The sequence below is a fragment of the Protomyctophum parallelum genome, assembly GCF_964188405.1.
Source record: "Protomyctophum parallelum genome assembly, chromosome: 15".
Classification (NCBI taxonomy): domain Eukaryota; kingdom Metazoa; phylum Chordata; class Actinopteri; order Myctophiformes; family Myctophidae; genus Protomyctophum; species Protomyctophum parallelum.
The window spans coordinates 19,827,199-19,851,103 of NC_139710.1; the positions used below are offsets into that span (position 1 = coordinate 19,827,199).

Sequence of the window (23,905 nt, forward strand, 5' to 3'; positions counted from 1 at the left end):
GGTATATATATCCTGACTCACCTACCAGTAAGGAGCCCCCACCGGGAGGAAGTAGGACCTTCATACTACTCCTTCCGACCAACACTCCCTGCTGACAGCAGCAATACATGCAGTGACAAATATCACCCTCCCTGCACAGCTTCCCTCACCCGAACACAGGCCAATTGTGTTCGCATAGGTGTTTAATTAGCAGGCAACAGTGCAACACTATATCTCTGTTTCTGGCAGCGCCACTTTTGCCCCGACTGGTACTCTAAACATAGGCACATAGGTTAGGACGGACATTGCTGTTCCTTGGAGTGGTTGCACCACTCAAAAACAGTCTACCCTACTCTCTGTCACAGATTTAAACACGTGTTGGCTTCAACCTCTGAATCACCACTTTTCTGCTATATTCAATCTTTGTTTGTGTCCATGAATGAGCATAAAATGTGCCAATATATTCATCTCATTTAAATTTGAAAAGATGTGGAATTTCAAGCAGTGTGCATTCCATAACATAGGAATGCTCTGAATATATTGTTTGTTTTTTCAACAGCTCACATTTTCTGTGAGGAATCAAACTGCTACAATTCATGACAGCCATTTAAACAAAATGCATGGTTCAAAATTATTTCTGTAAAAGTCACTCTTTACTTTTTTTTGTTTTCTGGCCAAGAAACAGTGCAATTTAATTACAAGAATGGCTTGTAATTGCTTAATTAAAATGAATACTGGTACCTGAGTGAATAAATAGGATTTGCTATGGTAAATACATTTAGTTTTTTATGTTTTCTGGTAAAAGAAAACACTACAACACTGTGTTTGATTTAAATGACAAATCAACTGGAAAACAAATCTCATGATGCCATAACATAACTATATAACCCAATATACAAGGTTCATTTCCCCTCCGCTCCACAAGGAGACTCCACAATGGTTCAGGGGGTACATGTGGTAGTGCCTCCCTCTCACTTCCTCCCACCACAAACATGCCTGGATTCCCATCATCCTGTCTCCAAACACATGCACAGCAGGCCTGTGTGTTTGCTATGTGTCTGTTGAACTTGGTTTAATGTAAGTTCCAGTGTTTTACTTCCAGTGATGTGGATTATGTTTAAGAATAGATTAATTTGATTTGAATGGATATTTTGACTTGCAAATTGAATTTGATGTTTTATATTGATATTATAACTTAACTTAACTTATATCTTTCTTTGTTTACATTGTAGAACCATGGCAATCATCTTGTGAAACGCAATGCCCATTATTATTCATTATCTAGACAAATAAAGTGAATAATTGATTACAAATCCTTGTTTTCTGGTGGTTTGTGGCTCTAGTTGAACTTTAAAACCTTAAAATCTAACAGGGGCATTTTAAAGCAGTTTGCTATCACGTCCACAAAGTGGCAGTAGAGAGTGGCCAGCACCAAGCCAAAGATACATTCAGGAGAGATCACTGGAGAAACTCTGCCCTCCATTCAGCCATGTCCATTCTCTCAGCATCTAGAGATGGACGGAAAGCGTTGCAATTGCATCAGTTTACATGAATGTTGATGAAGGTTTTAACCCATTCTGACCTTAGATCAGATTCTAAAAATGTCTTCTACATCCTGACAGTTTTCTGAAAAAGCTATGTTTCTGTGTCAGTGGTTCTTCGACTTTTCAAAAATAGCAGACCTAAAAGCTCGTAGCGATCTGCTATTTTTCAATAGCTAAAGCATAACGTAATGCTAACACCAAAAGGGGTTCCCGCCCAAAATGGGTTAATGTTAGCCGCAATTTGCAACTCTAGATTTCTTTACAATGGGCTGAATCTAGAGTTGCAACAACCTCCATCCACTTCCTATTCATCTTTTTTGGTTTGTGATCTGCTTGTCTTAAATGACGTTAAACTCACCAACATTGCAGCTGCAGTCCAAGCTTGAATTATCCTCTTTCAATCTGCCAAGCTTGTTTTTCATAAAAATCCCCCATAGACATGTTATGAGCTACTTTCTGTCCAAAATATTCCACAAGTATTATTCCGAGCTGCCATTTTGTATTTTTGCAACGTGCCGTAAAACAAGACGTGAGGGGGAGCGCTTGTTTAATAGAATCTTACCTGCGCAGGTAAGACACCCAAAGAAGAGGCCGATGCAGCGCGACGCCCTGTCACGCACAGCCTTCTATTAAACAATCGCTCCCCCTCACGTCTTGTTTTACGGCACGTTGCAAAAATACAAAATGGAGGCTCGGAATAATACTTGTGGAATATTTTGGACAGAAAGTAGCTCATAACATGTCTACGGGGGATTTTTATGAAAAACAAGCTCGGCAGATTGAAAGAGGATAATTCAAGCTTGGACTGCAGCTGCAATGTTGGTGAATTTAACGTCATTTAAGACAAGCAGATCACAAACCAAAAAAGATGAATAGGAAGTGGATGGAGGTTGTTGCAACTCTAGATTCAGCCCATTGTAAAAAAATCTAGAGTTGCAAATTGCGGCTAGGTTAATGTATTTGTATTTGTATTTGTTACTAACGGGCTGTAGTATTTGAGGCATTGTGTACACTGTACAGTCTACGCCATGGGTTTTCAACAGGTGGTCAGTGGACCACTGGTGGTCCGTGAGGGTGATGCATGTGGTCCCTGACCATGCATTTAGTAAGGTAGGAAAGTGAAGATTCATATTTGAATTTATTGTATTGACCACAAGTTGAGAAACAATGCAGTAAATGATCTGGTGACAAATGATGACGTGTCGATGTTGTCAGTTACTGGGTAGTCGGATGTCAAGAACTTCCACAGAAAAGTGAGTTAGAATCTCCTGGTTGAGTCACCATTATAAGGAAATGTGCCCATAATCAATCGTAAGTGTCTGCTTAGTGCTTAGTGCTTAGAATAGAATATGTTACAATAAACATGAGTTTAATATTGAAGGTTAATTTCTTTCCCACACCACGACCATTTCCACCCTCCCAACACAACAGTGGTCCCCAGGTTAATTCTCAGTCAGGGTGGTGGTCCCTGGTTCATAATCAGTTGAAAACCCCTGGTCTACGCCAACAGGTGGCCCTGAGTAAATGCACTGATCTACAAGCTGCAGACCTCAGCACTGAAAAGACCAATAATATATATGTGTGTGTGTGTGTGTGTGTGCGCCTCAGTGTTTTCGTTTTTTGTCAACAAAATGAACTCTAGATTTTGTATGATATCTAGTTGACTAACACTAGACACACTAAACACTTTTCAGATTACTAAAATATGACTATAACTAAACGACGTTTCATTTTAAAGACAAGTGACTAAAACTAAATTTAAAATCAACACTGTACCTCCATGTTGTTCTCAGACTCTTGGATGGTGTCGTGCAGAAGGCTCTGGAGTCGAGACTCAAACGTCCGGCTCTCCTCCACCAGGGACTGGTTGGGGGTCAGCAGAGGCGGAACAGAGGACGGGGTCCGTATGCCGTCAGGACTCCCACTCACCGGGCTTCGCACCTTGCTCTGTAAGAGAAACGTTTGGTTCATACATTGTCGCATTGTGGCAAAAGTAGCCGATCTACAAGCGTTGTGAGCTTGTTGTAGGTCTGCTATTTTCTATCTATTGTTCCAACAAATACAAATGGGAAGCCGGGGAGGGCTTTTGCTGCATTGAAGGGATATTTCACTTTCAAAAATGTTTTGGGTCATTTTATAAGTCTACTTTTCGTGAACACCCCAGACAGTTTTTTAAGTTGCTTGATTCAGTAAATCAAGCACAGCGTTAGTTTATACAGGGACACGTGAGTTGACTGAGCTGAAATCAGCTGTCACTCAGCTGATTGTATCAATCAGCCTAGCTTCATATTCGTCATTCACATCTCAGCTGATCATTACGTCACACTTCCATACTCCAATCGTGCCTCCTTCCCTCAACAAGGCGGACACTTTACATTTGGCTCACTGCTTCACAATAGCTCTGCTTCTAGTGCTTCTCAGACGCTGCTGCTTCTGAACTTGCCTCCACCCCCCAGACTCCACCTTTTGATCAGAGTCTGACATAATTGACTTCTGCTGATTCAAGCTAAATATCAATGTATTATGTATTGCTTTATGTGTAAACCAAATGTTGAACTGGAATTCTCGTGTGCATGGCTCTGAAGTAAACTAGATTCATGTTCTATAATCTAATTCAATGTTCTATGGCTTTAATGTTAAAATGCATTCAAGTTGTATGCTTCAAGTCTGCTTGACTCAAGTTAATCTCATTAACGATCTTGATATACGCTTATTCTTGTATACCCATGGGGGGTTTTGATGATGCTCTGATTTTTGCTTAGCATGCCGCTTAGACAAAATTCAGAGAATATCTCCCAGAGCGCGGAGCCTTTAATGCAGAGTTTAACTGTATACCATTTGTTGCAATAAATGGTGAATCTACTTTTACATGAGTGTTTCCTGCCCCTTCCTATATAAACCCTTTGGCATAAAGACTAAATTGGGATGAAATGATATTGGTAAAAAGATAACCAGTCGTGTAGTAGAGAAGGGTTAGGGATTAGGTGGTGAATCCATTTCATATTTCATGGATATTAGTCAAAGGTCCTCATAAGAAGAGACAAAGATGGAAGAGACAAAGATGCACTGACGCAGGCTACTTTGAGAAGGTTCCAAAGCTCCCTCTGCCTTTTCTCCTGTAGACTCATGAGGACCTGTTCGCTCTCTGCCATCCGCTGCAACACTCCCTCCACCTTGGGCAACAACTCCATCACACGCTGACGACACACCACCGTCTTACTGCCAAACACACACAACACACAAACACAAGTAAGTAGTTTACAGGCTAATTGTGAAAGCTTCACTCACTGTGTGTGTGTGTGTGTGTGTGTGTGTGGGGGGGGGGGGGGGGGGGGGGGGGCTGTGGCGCCCCTACCTGAGGTGTGTGTAAAAGTCTCTGAGTTTCTTCTCGTAGAACTGCACGGCCTGAACCACCAGACGAACCACCTCTTGACTGTCCCCGGAGCACCTCTGGTCTGAGCCAGGGAAGGAGGGAGGGAAAGAAAAATGTTAATTTAAGCCACTTAAACCCTAAATACTGTACATTACTGTTTCCCAAACAGTGGGTCAGGACCCTTTATGTTGTATCCTAAATGTTATTCTTTGTCCGGAATGATGAGTGTGATGCTGCATGTCAAAGACACACCTCTGGGTTTTTCTCTGAGTTTGCGGAACAGCTCCATTGCTTTACCCTCCCTGATGGACAGAAAGACACAGAGAGAGGGATTATAGTGAAGGACATGAATGATACACCGTACTAATCCATTAAGACCTGAGGCCGATTCTACAAATGCATGCGGTTCTCTTCACTTTAAATTTTTTGTGGTGCAAAGCTTTGAATATATACTCTTTCAGAGCGAACATTTTTAACTCAAATCTTTGCTTTGGGAGGTGGTCCCTGAAACAACACATTTTCAGATGGGGGTCAGCGGCCAATTTCATTTATTTTTGGGCGTCCTTGACATGAAATATTGAGAGCCACTGATATAGAAACATGAGGTTTAAAAAAAATAATTAAAGACATTTTTTAAATTTCGTAAATTGAACACTCGGTGTGGGTTTGTGCTTGTCTTTTCTTACAGTGTGTCCAGAGCCTCTCCGCTCCTCCATGGCTGTCTCTGTAGATCCACTATATCTGTCTGTAACAGCATCATTTCCTCCTCCAGTTCACTCACCCTGGCCTGACACACATGAATAATAATAATGGATTGCATTCCTATAGCGCTGTTCTATGCACAGAGCGCTTACTCAAAGCGCTTTACAATGGTACATTCATTCATTCATACACACACACACACACACACACACACACACACACCTTTGAAGTTATCATGTATTTTACTGTTCATAATTTAAAGTGTTTTTTTTAATCTACTGTGTAGTTGTTATATACAGGTTATAATAATTATCATTACTAGGAGTAGCAGTCATTTATTTCTTGTTACAATTAAGGAGTTTCTGCCACAACAGGCTGCTAATCTTCCTGGGGTGCACAAAGTAACATACAAGTCATATTACAAAGCCGTAAAAAAAGTATACTGAGAAATAGTTAAATAATAGAAAGGAGACATACCGGTTAAGTTAAATCAAGATAAAGGATATGTCAAGAGGTTGCTACAGTAATAGAAGTGTAGTAGTATCTCTCTCACTCACTCACTCACTCACAGTACCTGACTGCAACTGGCTGCTGCCATTTCCTCCATTTCTCTCCACACACCCAGAAGTTTCTCTGATGCTAGAACAACATTCCACCAGACTGTTATTAGTTAATGGCACAACACATGGTATGGTAAAAGCATAAAAGCAGTCTAATGCAGACGGAGACCAACCATGAAGTATTTCTATTAATTAACATGATTAGGGTGTCTTTGTACCGATCCCTGTTGATCTCTGCTCCTGGTACTTGTCCATGTCTATGTGAAGGCTGGTGATGAAGAAGTCCTGCTTGGCTATCAGTCTCTGGTACATGGACACCATCTCATTCTTCTGTTTGGACAGTGAAGAGTTGTGTCTCAGCAGGCTCATACTGAAAGAGAGACGAAACAGAATCGTTGGGTGTTTTCTATGGTCACTTACCAATACTGGTATGTATTTATTTGCGTCCACAGGTCGCATTTACTATGAAATCGTGCATTTCCCGTCAGTCAGTTGTTTGGTTGGTTGGTCACCCCAGGCATGACACGACAGGCATATATGCATAGACTGTAAGCATATATGCATGCCTCGTGACATCACGTGACGTCATCAGGGATGGAGATCCCTGATGTCATCATATTAAGCCCATATATGGAGATCCCTGATGTCATATTGGCCAGCAACTCTACATCCGACCTCAAACCCTTAGATCTCCTTAGAACCTTAGATCTCCATATATGGATCTGACCTGTTCTGACATTCCATATGTTGATCTGACCTCATCAAACCGTGTACACTGAACACTCAAGACACGCTCCATATATGGCCAGTACAGAATTAATTCCATATATTGATCTGACCCCCCATGCCAAAGCGCCAGCACTCGCCCAGCAGTCTGCTGTCACCCAGGCGGATATGTTGATCTGACCCCCATTTCAAAGTGCCAGTGCTTGCCCAGCAGTCTGCTGTCACCCAGGCGGATGCGTGCACGCGACCTCGCTTCTCGCCCTCAGGTGTCTTACTGGTAGTTTTGCTCTGTTGTACTAGTATCCTCGTAAGTGACACAAGAGTGTGCGTGCGTGTGTACATGCGTATCCCTTACATGGCAGCTTTCTGTCCCTGTTGCAGTCTTTGCCAGTCTTCCTTCAGGGTACGGATGGTGTGCCATGCCTGACCACAGGTTCTCCTCAGGTGACTGTACTGCAAGAATTGCTTAGGGTCCGTCTCTAGGTGAAAGACCAGGGACAGAAAGAGATGCACAAAATCAACAAGATGCCAGATACAAACCTAGAACTTTGTAGCTACATCTGAGACAGGGGACCCAATCCCCAGTTATGTACTCACGGACAAAGCGTATGTTCTCGGGCAGGGAGCGAGGGCTGAACTGGGGCTCATAACTGCGAGAGGAGCGATCGAATAGAAAGACGAGAGGCAGATCCGTCCGACGACCATCTATCTCCTACACACAGATAAAACAGTCATTCCAAAGACAATTTTTGTGAGGAGTGATTGTTTGGTTCACTCTGATGTCTGCGTATGTATAAGGCAGGCACGCCGACAATGAGGCCTTGTGTCTTCAGGCTTGTGAGGTGCACCCGAGTGAGCCGCCAGGTGAGCGAGTGCCTGCGCGGAGCAACCGACGGACTCATGCGTCAAAGAGCGTGCCATCCAAGTTGACATGCCATGGTGTATAGGTTGTCGTGTGAACCAAAGCAAGCATAAATCACAGCAATGGCGTGTGTTTTCTGTGGTTTTGCATAGAAAATGTGATGTGATGGAACTCAACTTCCTCTCTCTACTCCACGCCACAACTCTCTCCCTCACGCACTGTAACACAGCCAGTGATGGAAGAAGTACTTGCATGTTTTACTTGAGTAAAAGTGTCAATACTGCACCAAATAAATAGGGCTGAAGTGGTTAATTCATGTTTTGTGGAGAAGAAAGGAGTATTGAACATTGTAAATATTGAAGAAAGTGACTAATAGTTTTTCTATATGCTGTAACACAGCATACAGCCACAATGTATACTCGTTTGAACATTGTGTACGTGTGTTTGTGTTTGTGTTGTGTTGTATAGTACCACATAATCTACAGCACACTGCACGGCCTCTCCGTGGGGCTCCAAGGCCAGTCCCGCCTCCAGCAGCAGCTCCTGATTGACTGGAGGGATGTTGGTGTCCTTTTCTATTCGCAACTGCAAGTCGCCCATGGTCTCATTGGCTGAGACGGAGTACGTCAGGATCTTGGCAGACACCATGTTCAGAACATGAACCAGCTGTGGGGATAGAATGTGAGTAAAATAAAAGATCTGTGTTTGGGACAAAACCAGATAAAGAGTATGGGGAAATGGATGGATGGATGGATGAATGAACCTTGAGCTGTAGAATATTCTCTAGCTGGGAGAAGCAGTCACTGGGGGTGGCCTGGGGGTCCTTGCCTCTCTCTTGAGGAGACCACTTCAGCATCAGCTGCAGCCACCTCTCCAGCCTCTCTATCAACAAGCTACACAACAAATCATCACACTGTGTTGATGTACATTGCAGTTCACCGTTGATGATTATCGTCATAGTCGATAGAAACTGTGACACTGCCACATAAATGTGTGAAGAAATGTATCTCCTGTCCTGGTATGAGTATTGAAAGAAAATTAAACATAACATACTGGGTGATAAGAAGGGAATATATTGGTTAAAACATGGTTGTACGGAAAATATGTTTTGTTTGTTGTTAAACCATGGTCATTAATTTTCTTTGAATCATAGGGGGAGCTGTGGTTAAAAAGCATGTTCGCAATAATTCAAGGTAGTGAGGTACACGTGAATCTCGTTTGCGTCCGAGCATAGGCATGGTAACGACCCGCACTGCCTGTGATTGGCTTACCGACACTGCCCGTCTTGACTGTCTTCTCCAAGACGCGAGTTTACTCTGTGGTGAGATTGAGAAATAAATAATACAAAAAGAGAATGACAGCTTAGCACATGCGACAGAATGCAGCCTTGTAACTAACTTGTAACAAAACTAATATTGTTTATGCCGTTTGCTTTGATTGAATAATTGATTGAACACGTACGTTGTACTATAATTTCATTTGGGTGTGTTCTAAATGAAGTGTTAGTGTTGATTATCATTACTTATAATCTAATTATAGTTAACGAATACTATTACACTGAAAAGGAATCTAAGGGAAAATAGACCTTTTTTATAGTACAATAATGTTTCAAGTTTACACATGCAAACAAATTACACAAAGTTATAGTTCTCTTGTATCATACCGTACTACTTGTACCACAGAGTAACCTCGCATCTGACTATCCAGCATTATATCCACCTCGGAGGACAGTCAAGACGGGCAGTGTCGGTAGGCCAATCACAGGCAGGCGGGGCGTTACCATGCCTATGCTTGGACGCAAACGAGATTCACGCATCAGGAACAGTTATAAAAGTACAATTGGCTCTGAATCCATTCAGAGCTTTTGGACAAAGGGGAACCTGCTGTTGGCCTCCTGACTTGAAGGTTGGGTGAGGAATATACTTTTTCCCCCCTTTTTATTTGATGACTTTTACTTGATTTCCGGAAAATAGAATATCTATCTACAATCTTTGGCTTGATTACTTACAAGTTTACTATTTACTTTTGGGAAAACCTTTTTGATACTCATATTTCAATTTAATTTCAAAAGCAACAGTTTTGTGTTTCTTTTTGGTCTGCATTACACTTTGTTACAGTATAAAGAATTACTGATGCAGGTACAGGACCTTTATTTAGTTATTTAATCTAACTCAGACATACACTTTTATGGTTCTGATTGTTATAAAACAACCATTTACGATGAAATCATACTGACAGAGTATTACTGCTTCCTGCTTATTTCAGTCATTCTACAGTATGTGTTCCTACAATTCCCATAGTTAATTTTGTGGGCAAGTATCATCCTGGCATGCCCGTCTATTTCTGCGTTCACAATGGCAACAATAAAAGCTTAAGAATTACCAAGTGTGGTCGCCTACACAGTTACAGAGTTGTCGTTGAAGTGTTGACACACTCGTTGACATTATTAAGCGCGATTACCTGTGTGGGAGTGACGGGCAAGAAAAACAAAGGGAAATATAAGAGCTTTGGATAAAAAGAACAGGGAATTGGCTTATGGCGATAAGTTTGTCTTCCCTTTACAAGCAGGAGTAGTGGGGAGAGAAAGGGAGTGGCAATGGATGCTGAAACAAAAATATTGGATGGATGGAAGTCAGTCAGTCAGTCAGCCAGGTGTTGGTAGGTGGGTGTCTTCCCTGGACCCACATTTGGTCCTTGAGGGGTTTCCAGGTGGTGAAGAGTTGGTACCCTTATAGATCTTTAACTCTTGAGAGCGTAAAATGAAACCACATGGACCAGTAAGGGTTCATTTGGTTTCATTTTACGCTCTGGGTGGCTGGTACCTGCCCGGTCTGTGATTCCAGCTCATGTTTTTTTTTAGGTGCCTGGGGTGTTTGGCGAGCATGGAAATGGTTGTGGATTTGCATCAATGGCCACGCCCCCCTCCTACTAGTAGTAGGGGATAAAGTACAGTTTTAGACAGCGACCGAGGGGCGCCGTCTCAAGCGAACTTCAGCCATGAGAGAGACAACCGAGCATGCAAGTTGCCATGTCGAAGTTCGCGTAGCCGACTCAGCCCCGTTCGAGTTGCGACCCAATAGGCAGAGAATAGTAAATCATCAGCTATGTAGTGAATGAACATGACTGGCTGACATGGATTGTCTGCTACTATTACCTGTTGAGGTGATTGGGCTGGGGTACATGCTTAGAGAAGCGAACCTCCCCAGTGAGGTCCTCATAAACCACAATGTCATCATCCTGCTTCATCTTCAGTTTATTATGCCTAAAAAGGAGAGAAGGAAGGGAACTTGCTTAATAATATGCTTTGTGGCGTACAGTGTCATGCACCGAAAATATCAACCCACGGTGTATCTCGGTGTGCGACACAGGTATGCGGCTAAGTATAAATGTGGGCATTTCAATGGTACATCTATCATCGTTTGTATTACCAACGTCAAGTGTCATTGACGTGGGCACAGAAAGCCTTTTCCTGGAATTATTTGGTCAGGTTAACGCCCTTTTTGTGTTGAAATCAAATCCTAATATGTTTTGTCTCTTTTGGATATAAGCCTATCAGTATCATTCATCACACATCCAATTCCTGACAAACTGACCATTCGGTTTATTATCACAGTCAAGGCTGCTGCTGTGAGAGGGAAAGGTGACAATGGGGGCATTGTTTGTAATTTACTTGGCTCTGAGAACAAGAAAGGTCACAAAGAATAAGACTTGGGATTTGAGAACGTTTGGCCAGATTATGAAGTGCACCTATTTATTAAGGGAACTAATGAGAGAAAGCAAACTTTGCCTCACTATTACTGTTGTATACGTTTTTGTATACTTTAGGCCTAAACCTGTTTCTCTCTCACTCTCTCTCTCTCTCTCAAAAATAACGAGCGACCCGATACAATAATAATCGGTGTGTTGCGTGCCCTGGCCGTGCTGTAGATAATAAAGTAGGCTACACATAAAAACGAGATGATCACCTTCCCAGCGGAGAAGGGGAGCCGCAGCAGGCGGGGAAAAAAAGACGGTAAACATAATATGTATGTCCATCCCTATCCAAGCAGCAGCCTCAAAACTACTGCGGAATGAAATGATGGGATTTCAAAGTGTCGTCTTTCGTCTGAAAGTCACAATGAATGAACTGCCTATATTTTATGTGTCCAACAGATGGCGTAGTTTCACGTGAATTAACATGTATCATGTCTTCTATCACTTCTCCATATAAACACTCATTCGGAATGACCATTTCCCATGTAAACAAGCGGGAAAAAACATTACATCGGATGTATTTTATTCGGAAGTATTTATTCGGAATGATCACCCTTCAGGTAAACGTAGCCATTCACTTGGAATTCCAAGTGCTTGTAACTACAAGCTCGAACGCCTCACACTGTGAGACATTGTGAGCTTGTATTTGCATCTATTTTCACAATGTTTAACTCTTTCTTACATAATATTTTACAATTTGGCCAATTTGGCATTTAAAAAGACCCCACAAAATTATTTTGACCGCCCAGTTTGGGAACCTCTGCTGTATGTGACTTTAGGGAAGTTAAGACCTTTCATTTCAGCGAGAGTTACAGTATGACTCGTCACACATGGACAGTTAGCAGGAAGGGTAGCCGTACCAGGGAACCGGTTGCCAGGTTGGTAAGAAGGGCCGAAATCCTGTGATGCACTCAAACACCAGCGTTCCAAAACTCCAGTAGTCCACAGTGACCGTGTACTTCTGCCTTTCAATGAGCTCTGGAGCCTACGAGGCGGGAGGAGGACATTACACGAAAGACAATTAAAATGGGTCTGGTTATTATTACTGTCTGGAATACACAATGGAGCCCCTGTGTGAAGTTTTATGACTGAGTAGTGTAAAGTAACATTTACTCAAGTACTGTACTTAAGTACAGTTTTTAGGTATTTTCTTTTACTTTACTGAGTGTTGCCAATTTTCAATACTTTTACTTCTACTCCACTACATCTCACAGACAAATATTATCCTTTAATTTCTTTCACTAAACTTAGTTACTTTGTAGATTTTGATTATCATTACAAAACATACATTAACCACTTCAGCCTTACCGGTATATACATTTCGGCCATTTGAAAATAGCCGATCTACTTGTAGATCTGCTATTTTCAAAAGATTTGTATACATTTTATACATTTGAAAACTTGGGAAAAATGGGATATTTTGCATAATGAGTACATTCTACCTTTTGATACCAATAGTTTTGTACTTTTACTTAAATTTTGAATTCCGGACTTTTACTTGTAACAAAGTATTTCTATATTGGAGTATTGATACTTTTATTTAAGTAAACAAATGTGAGTACTTTTCCCAGAACTGTCACTTACCAGGTACTGCAGAGTTCCCACGAAGGACGTACACAAACTGCTCTGATCAAGCTCCTTGGCATAGCCCAGATCTATAATCTTATGGATCAACTGAGAGGAGGGAAGAGGGACAGGGAAGGAGATGATCAGACAGTGTTTATATATTCATTATACATAATTACTGTCTGACATCACAACAACACACCTGTATACAGTTTTTATTCATCTGCATATTTTACTCTCCCCAACCTAAACCAACAATCAAACCAGCATTTAGGCTTTACTGCGCTGTATGGTTAAAAAAAAAGAAAAGGAAACATTCAAAACAAGTCCATTTAAAAATGTACATACTTTTGCTTGGTGTACTTCTAAAAATACATTGTTGTGCCGAATGTGCAATATAAACATGAACCAACATCTTTAATATGTCTGGCCATAGTTATGCAACATTTCTATCATTTCTACAAAGCCTGTTGAAGGCCTGGGGATGGGTTGGTAGGTTACATAATGCACCCAATAAACACACAAAAGAAGGTCAAACAATGCAATCCTAAAAGCATGTGATAATTGCGGGGATATGACGATGGACTTGAAGATGTCCCTCTCCAGAGACATTGCTCAACGCTCCCTTGATGAGGGAAGGTGTGAGAAATGCTTACTGTAGCGGCGCTTTCCTGTACCTATTCCACATAGATCAAATGATATCAGTTGGCCTGTATGTGACCGGCTGTTCGGCTGGGTGGGGTGTGTCTGTGATAACATGCAGAGGTTAGAGGCGACTCACTCTCTTCTCGCCCTGCTGCAGGACAATGTTCTCTGGCTTCAGATCTCTGTGGATGATCCTCTTTTTATGGAGGTAAGTCAGAGCCGAGGCTACAGGAAACGGAGGAGATGAGAGGAGAGAGGAGGCAGCCATTTATGAAATGCTACACAACATGGACAATCAGATGGTTGTACTAGATTGTTCCAGTCTGTGTCCCTTTTGTGCCCATGAGATCCCTGATGTCATCAGTATATGCCCATATATTATATTATTATATTCAAACTAGGAAGGGTATGGCCTGGTCAGCCTGCAATGACATGCATAAGAGCTGGTCATCCCAGCTTAGTAAGACAAATATTTAGGATGACCGTAGAGCCGATTCTACTCTATGGCTCCGAGACATGGACACTTAAAAAAAAAACCTAGAGAAACAGTTGGATGGCACTTACACCCGCCTTCTAATGAGAGAGCAAAATCTCTCTTGGAAGAGCCACCCATCGACTGATCTAATATACGGCAACCTTCCCCATGTTTCTTCACTAGTCCGATCCAGAAGAACACATTTTGCCGGCCACTGCTACAGAGCTGACAATGAGGTTATATCTTCCCTTCTTCTCTGGAGTCCTGCCTCAAAGCAGACGAGCAGAGGTAGAAAACTGTCGTTCCCTAATGTCATCGCTAGGGACACATGCATCAGTTAGCAGGAACTGGGGATGGCAATGAAGGACCGGGAAGTCTGGCATGGCATTGTGAAATCCATGATCTCGACCACGGTCAAAAAATGATGATGATATGCCCATATTGGAATGTGTGATGTATTGTGACAGAAGGCCTTTTCTTTTTGTTTTTACAGTTGAAACAGTATTGCGTCAAAGGGTAAGTAAAAGTCTGACTCGTCTGAACTGAGTGGTTTTGTGTGTGTGTGCCCGTGTGTGTGTGTTAGGCTGCTCAACAGTGACACTTGGTGGTCAAGCAACACTGTGTCCATACTGAAACGGACAGACATACATACATACATACAGAACTCATACCTTTTGGTCCCTGAGTCAGTTTTAAGTGCATACTGTACTGTATGTGTACACACACACACACACACACACACACACACACACACACACACACACACTCGCACACACACACAGACCTTTACCCTTGACACTGGGGCACTTTACATGGTTCACTCAATATGAGGAAGTGCCCACTGCCCACCAATGGCTAACAGGAAAAGGTGTGTGTGTGTGTGTGTGTGTGTGTGTGTGTGTGTGTGTGTGTGTGTGTGTGTGTGTGTGTGTGTGTGTGTGTGTGTGTGTGTGTGTGTGTGTGTGTGTGTGTGTGTGTGTGTGTGTGTGTGTGTGTGTGTGTGTGTGTGTGTGTGTGTGTGTGTGTGTGTGTGTGTGTGTGTGTGTGTGTGTGTGTGTGTGTGTGTGTGCGCGCGCGCGTGTGCGTGTGTGTGCACGCCCGTGCGCGTCTAATGGGGTTAGGTAAAACAGTTTTAAAGCTACAGTACATATTATCTTTGTACCATATGGGTCTTCTCTCCAATCTGTTTAGACAATGCTTGTATAAATACATGGTTTACATTGTGTGTGTGTGTGTGTGTGTGTGTGTGTGTGTGTGTGCGCATGTGTGCTGTGTGTTGAGCACCTCTGGATGTTGACGTATGCTTCCGCATTAGTGTGAGTTTTATCCTTAGTGACTCAGGCTGACATCATGAAACCGGTCACTGTGAGTGACCAATGTCCTTATGATGAAGGAAACTGATCACACTGCCAGCTCACACTCTTTTGCTCTCTCAATCTCTGTCTTTCACACACACACACGTCACACACACGTATGCATATAATTTACATAGACAAAACATTAGACTAGACTCTAGTCTAACTACTACCCTCTAGTCACTAGAGGGTCACATGGGAGAATAGGGTTATATGGAATACTCACATATGTCACGCAGCAAAATCAGGACTGAACCCTCTCTCATTCCACAGCAGTTTTCCAGCACGTTGAGATACTGAAGACCCACAAAAACAGACACTTGATACTTGTGCGCCATGATTAACGATGAGACAATGGAATAACAGAGACCTACACCATGCAAGCACAAAGCCCCCATTTGTAAATATAAGCATGAGTGCCTGCACGGTGTCTCACACACCTACACAGTACACACGCACCTTTCTCAGATCCCCTCCTTGACAGAATTCCATGGCCAGCAGTGGTAGGTCATTGGTGCCCACCATTCTCTGCATCCCCTCGGGAACCTCCCTGGCTGCAACCACATTAACATGGTCCAACCTGACGAACACAGGAAAAGATGTTCACCTACTGATACGTAAGCCTAGTTCAGACCAAAGATTCACAACGAGACAAAACCGTTCTACGGTGATTTATCCTTTGTGGTCTCACCCCAAGGAAGAGCTTTGACACCCATTTCAGGTTCAGGTTCAGGTTTATTTGTCATGTGTATAGATACAGAGTATAAATACAATGAAAATTATTTTGCTCAGAGCACTCTGTCTTACATACACACATGCATACATTTTACCCAAGCTCTTCTGTCCAGCACCTATTTTATCATTTGGATGTGCGTGCTTTTGTAACCTTTTAGCACCTCTCTCACCCTTGCCCTCCTCATTGTATAACACTGATTGAAACAATGTGTTTCTCATTGTCACTGGGTCAGTTCCACCTAAAAAAAAAAGGCAATAAAAAGCTGAGGAGAGAATGTGAAGATAACAAGTACTTATTGATACCAGACTTCCACAGGCAAATGTTTTTACACTCAAATCATAACATTGTACAACATGTAACCACAGGGCAGTGAAAGGTAGATATTACACAGGATAGCCATCACTAGAATAATAAGCAGTCATGAAGTCATCATCAGTCAAGTGTTTTTTTCACCATTACGACAATAGTTTTTGGCTGCATTTAAAGTACAACTTAAGTACACAGAGAACCAGGAGACAGGTACGGCTTGCTAACCCAAACATGATCAGAACATCCCATGCTGGTATCATGACCCTTTCTGACGCAGAGACACATTTTTTGTTACTTAATGTGGAAATGGTCATCTCTCAACTCTTTTGTGTTTTCTGTGCGGTTATCCGATTATGTATTTGGCTAGACAGCTAGGACATGGGATGGGAGAGTGAATAAGGACAGCTAGGACATGGGATGGGAGAGTGAATAAGGACAGCTAGGACATGGGATGGGAGAGTGAATAAGGACAGCTAGGACATGGGATGGGAGAGTGAATAAGGACAGCTAGGACATGGGATGGGAGAGTGAATAAGGACAGCTAGGACATGGGATGGGAGAGTGAATAAGAGATGAACCACTTTCAGCCTGCCGTCCTTATTTTGATCATACAGTACGTGGGAATATTGGGAACATTTTCCAAAGAATGTAACCCTTTTCAAATTGTTCAGAATGTCTTGTTTACAAAGTACATGTAGGGCTAAAGTGGTTAAATAATAAATATGCATGTATGACTGGCTGGATTAAATGAGAGTTAACGTAATGTTTGACTTGTATAACAATTAATCAATAAGAAATCATGGCAGTGCAGCCTAAAATAAGTAGTAATGGATTCACAAATGTATATTGGATATTATGTATGTGTGTGTTTGTCAGTCCCAAGCATGTGTGAGAATGTGTGTGTGTTAAGTAGCTATAACAATATAATAGGTTTCCATGTATGAGTCCCCTGCCCTGTGGTTGTTCCACTAGTTGTGCGTGGGTGCAGGGAAGGGTTGTGGTCGAGACCATGTCTGCCTGAAAACAACACACTTGTTAAACCGTGACCCAAAAACAAGCCATTTTTACACCCATTTCCACACTAACAAATGCCAAAACACAATTACCATCCCACTGCCGAGGTGACACAACCAAACCTCCATTGTCCAACCAACCAAACCTCCACAACAAAGGCTTGGTTGAAGCCAACACTAATACTGTACACCAATGTGGAGCAAAATGAGGAGGAGGTGGCATATATGACCCTGGCTAAAATAGACCGCTATTAGACCAAAATAACCCAAACTGGCCTATGCTCATAATCTTTAAATGTCACGGGTTAATTTAGTTTTATTTTTATTTTTACTATGGTAGGATCCAAAATTAGACTATTTTGAGAAAACTTGGAAAACAGATGGGAAGATGAAGCACGTCAAAGCCATTAGCTCTCAGTTTGTTATGGAATGTACCATGTTGAGTCATGACATGTCAACCAATGGTTGCTTGCCTCGCATGCCACTGCCAGGGAAAGAAAGCTGTACTCATGATGGCCTCAAATGCCTCTTCCAATGCAGGTCTTTGCAAGTCAAACTTCAGATGTCTCATTTCAATATATCTCTTTGATAATCCATGGAGATTAGTTAAATAAACTGCATTTTGAGAATCTGTGGTTACTTAGAGGCGCTGTCTTTCCATTGTTTTGCTAATGAATTCCCAGATTGGTGGGTACCCAATCTAAGGCATGCTTAGGCAAGACAGAAAACAAATGAAGAACAAAATCTCTGTTGACTGATTTGACATCATGCATGTGAAAAGGGCTTGATATGCTTTGTTGCGCATGGTGATCGGCTACACAGATGAGATGAGATGTGCAACTAACTGCTTATAAATCCAGCTAAAATCAAACTCACCTCTTCATAATCTGGATCTCCAGACACCATCTCTCTTTGTTCCTCTCACTGAGCTCCTGGCGGCATTGCTTGATGGCGATTTGCTCCTCGGTGTCCTACACAGTGAAATCCAGAGTGTTCAGTTAACCAACTAGAACTGCACTCTGTTGAGTGCCTACTTTCTTGTTGCACACTTGGCCTACTAGTGCGCAAGCAGAGTGTGCAAGTACTGTAGACCGCTACAAACTTTCAAATCTCAGCCTCTCTGTGAAAGAACGTTTGCTATATTGAATTATTAGGTTTAGCTATTTGCTACGTACCTTGCTTTTGGAGGAGAGTATTTTGAAGTATGGTAATGATTACTTATGCCATTGCCTGTTATGGCAGTGGTGTCAGATTACATACATGTATACATAGGGGCATTACCTTTAGTCCACCCGCCGACACTGAAACATGTCATCGTTACGTCACCATCGATAACCAATTATACCCTGGCATTGGTACATATATTCATCACGTCATATGCTCATATGTCTATATATGTATGTATATATGTAATTTCTGAGTTGATTAGTGGTATAATGTGGTTACTCGGGTGGTTTGATGCGTATGTCCCTTTTTTTAAATCCACCTGACACTGAAACATATCATCATTACGTCACCATCGTAAACCAATTATACCCTGGCATTGGTACATATCTTCATCACGTCATGGGACATACGTGGAAAACATACCTGCACGGTCTGCTTCCGTATGTCCCGTGCCAGCCCAGCATATGACGTCATATATTTTGCTGCTAAGGGACATTGGTACATATCTTCATCACGTCATGGGACATACGCTTCGTAGCATGACGGAAAACATAACTGCACGGTCTGCTTCGTGCCAGCATGTGAAGTCATATCATATGCTGCTAAGGGACATACGCATCTGACTGATAACATTACTTGCACTCGCTGCTTGCGCAAGTAATTAAACCTATAGTGCTCTTATATAGTGCTCTTTTCCCCCTCTACACCAAATCTCTTTGCCGACAATGCGTCACATTAGCCTGGATCCAGCCCAAAGACCCCGCCCACTCTCTGAGTGGACTGCATCTCTAGGTCTGGTGTTGCACTGTGAACCTATAATTTCTTCTGTACAAAAATGTATTATCCAATGAGAATCGGTGGTGGGGGTGGGTCTAACGAACAACCAATCAGCGCAGAGGCCCGTTTTCAGCGTCATCACACAGCGCAACACATATGAGGAAGGAGGGAAAAACAACAACAATGGCTATTGGTTGAGGGAAATTCTAATCCCCTCCCCCTTTAAATCGCTCAGACAGGAGACAATGTCAGACTGAAGCTTCAGGCTAGCGTCACAAAGTGACACGTTGTGAGCTTGTAGATCTGCTTTTTCCATGGAATGTTCACCCCAAAATAGGGACAATAGGTTTCAACTTGTTAACTCATTCAAGTGAATCCTTCTTTCACGCACATACACACACAAAAGCACATTATGCATGCAAATGCAATCACACACATGTTTTTTGTTATTATCTATCTACGCATCTATCGATTGATTGATTGATTGAATACTTTAATAGTATGCAAAACAATAATTGTACAATAATGCTGAAAGGATAACGTAAAATGCCCTGATGACTTGTTTCCATTGTGGTCCTGTGTAATCAATTCATCAAGACATAAAGAAATAGAATACTATACAAGAAATCATCAATACTAGGAGCAGTAAAAGTAAAGATCTTTTGCAATCAACTTTAAATAAGGTATGGAGAAATATAGGTGTCATTACATCAAGGCATTTATTCTAAATTGAATTATACAAAAAACGACTCCATCAAGAAAAAGAGGTTGGTTGGCATGACATATCCATGAGGTGGATTCAAAGCCTCAATTTAGTTCTGCTATTTTCACTAGTTTGGGTCCTGGATAAACGTCTAATCTCTCTTTTGGGTAAAACATTTTGGAACCTTTGTTCTAGCCACCACCGTCGAATGGGAGGTGTTTAAATTTCCCATCCTTTGGCAATGATTACTTTGATCTTGATTGATAGAATCATCCGCAGCAGGCCTCCCATATACTCCTATTTCACATAATGTTATACGGTAAAACAGACCGACAATAACTAAGGGAGAAACAAGTAATGACATCACCATTGATACAGGAAGATTGGGAATCACTTCCTGAAGAGGAAGTGAAATCATCATAATACCAGGAGTGGTACTCTACTACGACCCTCCCCTTGTGCAACTTCCTCCCTGTCACTCCCATTTCCCATTCCCAACAGTCTGGTCTGGGGGCAATGATTATTATCAATGCATCACTGTAATTAAACAGTTGCAGAGCAGAATAATTTACCTGGCACTCAGGTTAAATTAACACTGGGGTTTAAGCAATCGACTTAGAATAGAATAACATATACTTGGTTTAAGTGTCTGGCTTGGTGATTGTAAAGTTACATTTTATTTCATCATACCTTTATATTTAATGTGTCCAATACATTGGCAACAATCCAATAGAATAGATCATAACAGAAATCAAAATTTCATTATAACTTTTGTAACTGCAATTACAGATTGGACCTTTGACATTTTACATGGGTGTGTGAAATGGGAGCACACAACCATTCATTTCCTTCCTACTGATGAGAAGGTATTTTCCGGTGAAGATTAGTCATGAAAATTACTTTTAAAGCACTATGCAGCATAATTCAGCATACTTTTTAGACTTTATTTAATTACTATTAACATAAGTATGCTCAAAATTAAATTATATTTCACTTTCAAATATGTTTGTAACTTCAAACTCCATTTTAACCATGATGGAAAACACCACCGTTCTAGTGACTGATATTGTGATTATTGTCATATCAAATTATAATGCAAGAGGGGGCCGTGATTACTTTTTTTTTCATTTATTTTGTATATCTTTTTTTGAGGGCGCTAGCCCCTTCTATGCCCAGCTTTGTCTGTTTGTGTGAACACAAACACGATGATTTGATTGGCTGATCACCCCATAGAGATGATTTGATTGGTTGAGCAAAGTACATATTGAGGATAAAAAGTGAGGGCAGAAAAGTGAAGACACCAAAAGTGATTGGCCGGAATGACATTTGTGATGATTTGATTGGCCGAGCACGAATGTGATGTATGATGATGATTTTTTTCACTGGAAGGAAAAGTCTTGTCTATGGGATTTTCTCTTGGCAGTATTAACTAAAAGTATTTTTCTTCCGGTGAATAAAAAATCACACCAGTGTGAACCAAGTGGTGCAACTCCCGTGCGTCCAGCAGGTGGCAGCCATGTCACATACTTCTCTCGTTCCATGCTCACACAGACAGACACACACACAAACAAACACGTGCAAGGCATTGTAAGCTGGACGTAGAAGTGGTTTGCACCACTTAAAAATCCCTTTCTGGCCAAAAAGTGCATTTTATACGTGTAGTAGGGGCTCAGAGTGCGTCCACCGTGGAAAGTAGGCTTCCTAATAACAGTAAGCCGAGTGCAGGAAAACGAGAGTAGCATAGCTCTAATCATGCAAAGGCATTATAGCTATGGGCCAAGTGACAATTTAAGGACTTTTAACACCTCAGTTCAAATATTATTTTTGGGGGGTTGCGGCCTGAAAAGGTTGAACAAAGCTGTGTGGTGTTTTGAAGTGCTATCACTGTACAGTGCTATCACTGTGTGACTTAGCATGACATCATTAAAGATGATGAAGCATCAAGCATCCTTTCTGTTGGACCAGGTGTATAAATATGACAACATCCTGGACTGATACAAGGCCAAAATCACCAGTGTATAAAATGCATGCAGCCGGCAAGAATCATTGTAAGCCTTACAATGATTGAGGGATTCAAGTGTTTAATAAGTGCATTAAACTCTAATTTAGAGTTTAAACTCAGTATACCTTATTCTGCCACCGTGTGACATTTCCAAAGCCTCCAGTCCCTAGTCGTTCTTTCAGCTCCCAAGACCCACAGCTCTGCTGTTGCTGCAGGGGTACTCTGTTCATGGTTCGCCTTGCTGCTTCCTAAACCTGATAAAGGCTAGCACAGATACACAATAGGCTACAGTATATAATGTAATTGCACAAGGAGAGTTAGGTGACAACCCGCCAACCCCCTCCCCCCAATAAATTGATTTCACTGACTAACCTTACCAGATGGGGTGATCGTCCCCCGGCCCAGTATCACGACTGATGGGGGCATGTTTTGTCCCCTTATTATTACACCCCATGATGCCCAGCCCACGTGGACTTTAATACACGACACTAGGCTACTGACAAAATAAATCTAACGATTCCAATGAGATCATGTCAGTTGCCGTGTCAAATTAAGTAAAATACCTCCACACAAACAACAAATTCGTACAACTATGCATGAAACAGTTTGCAGGATGATGCGGGATTACAATTGTCTAATGAATGAGCTACTACTGTGCTATTATAGCGTTGGTTTCACGTTTTACACAATTCCAATATGCATTCCTTGAAGCTGTCGTTTTGTCGTGCCTAAATGACTTACTAGTTAAGGTAGAAATACCTTGCGCCTAAATCCCATTGCGAACGAACATCATCTTATTTCTTACATACAGTAGTGTTAACTAAATCCTACCTGGAAATGTAGATTGCACAGAGTCTAGAATATACTGTGTGTAAAAGAAGAAATCCCCAGCTATACTTAAATGACGCATTGATCACAATATTGGCTTTAACACGAGCTAAAGGTCTCGAATAGCCTACTTTAGTAATGTTTAGCGACAAAACCTCTCAAAACTTTGTTACTTCCTGAAAGTCAGATTTCCTGTAAACCTGTATTCGCGCTGAACCCGCCCCCAAAGGCACAGTACAGCTGCTTCATAGCAGGCTATAGCTCTACAGATTACTGAATCAAGAAATAGAAGTATTGAAAGTTTGTGGGTTTCACACATGTGAGATTTTGTTTCACTAAAGTTGTGGGGCATCTTATAAATTCATATTATAATGATGTTAACTTCTACAAAAGTAAAATGTTTACTGTAAATAAAAGGTTTTTTTTTAATTGAAATATTTATTAACAGTTTGTAGAATTTACAGTACATTTTAAGCACAAACTCAATACAAAGACTGTTAACTGTGAGTGGACGACCCAATTAAGCATTACACTTGTTTACAACAGGGTCCACATTGTTCAATTCATCAAAACATTTAGAGACATACAAATAGACACTTCTATGTAGCTAAAGAACAGAACAGGAATTCATCATATAGGAAGCAAAAAGGGAAAAGATACATATACAGTGAGGGGAAATGGGGTGGGGGGGGGGGATTTTGATTTTACAGAGGCCAGTTTCGAATTGCAGCCATCCGTAGGTGCCCTTTGAGAGCGGTTTTGAAGGAGTCAAGGGATTCACATGTCTTAATGACTGTTGGTAGGGCGTTCCACATTTTGGTGGCATAGGA

The 23,905-nt window shown here is 41.6% G+C and overlaps 1 protein-coding gene across 1 annotated transcript; it reads right to left on the bottom strand.

Moving 5' to 3' along the window:
- Positions 1-237: 237 nt before the first annotated feature.
- Positions 238-23,262, bottom strand: ikbkb (inhibitor of nuclear factor kappa B kinase subunit beta). The gene is made up of 21 exons (XM_083783889.1): positions 23,079-23,262; positions 22,373-22,511; positions 18,475-18,569; positions 16,000-16,120; positions 15,767-15,836; positions 13,847-13,935; positions 13,084-13,173; positions 12,360-12,484; positions 10,901-11,008; positions 8,510-8,639; positions 8,218-8,412; positions 7,482-7,596; positions 7,240-7,363; positions 6,377-6,528; positions 6,173-6,237; positions 5,583-5,683; positions 5,149-5,198; positions 4,879-4,978; positions 4,595-4,742; positions 3,300-3,470; positions 238-1,487 (listed from the first exon to the last, which is right to left on the bottom strand). Exons 2-21 carry the CDS (start codon positions 22,475-22,477, stop codon positions 1,428-1,430), a joined length of 2,214 nt encoding a protein of 737 aa, XP_083640015.1. The 5' UTR covers positions 22,478-22,511; positions 23,079-23,262; the 3' UTR covers positions 238-1,427.
- Between the last annotated feature and the right edge of the window lie 643 nt (positions 23,263-23,905).

Coding starts and splice junctions, on each gene's coding strand:
- ikbkb (XM_083783889.1), bottom strand. CDS start 22,477: ATGAACAGAGTACCCCTGCAGCAACAGCAGAGCTGTGGGTCTTGGGAG. Junction 13,936..15,766: donor GATTTTGCTGCGTGACATAT/GTGAGTATTCCA, acceptor CGTTTCCTGTAG/CCTCGGCTCTGACTTACCTC. Junction 8,413..8,509: donor AGAATATTCTACAGCTCAAG/GTTCATTCATCC, acceptor CTATCCCCACAG/CTGGTTCATGTTCTGAACAT.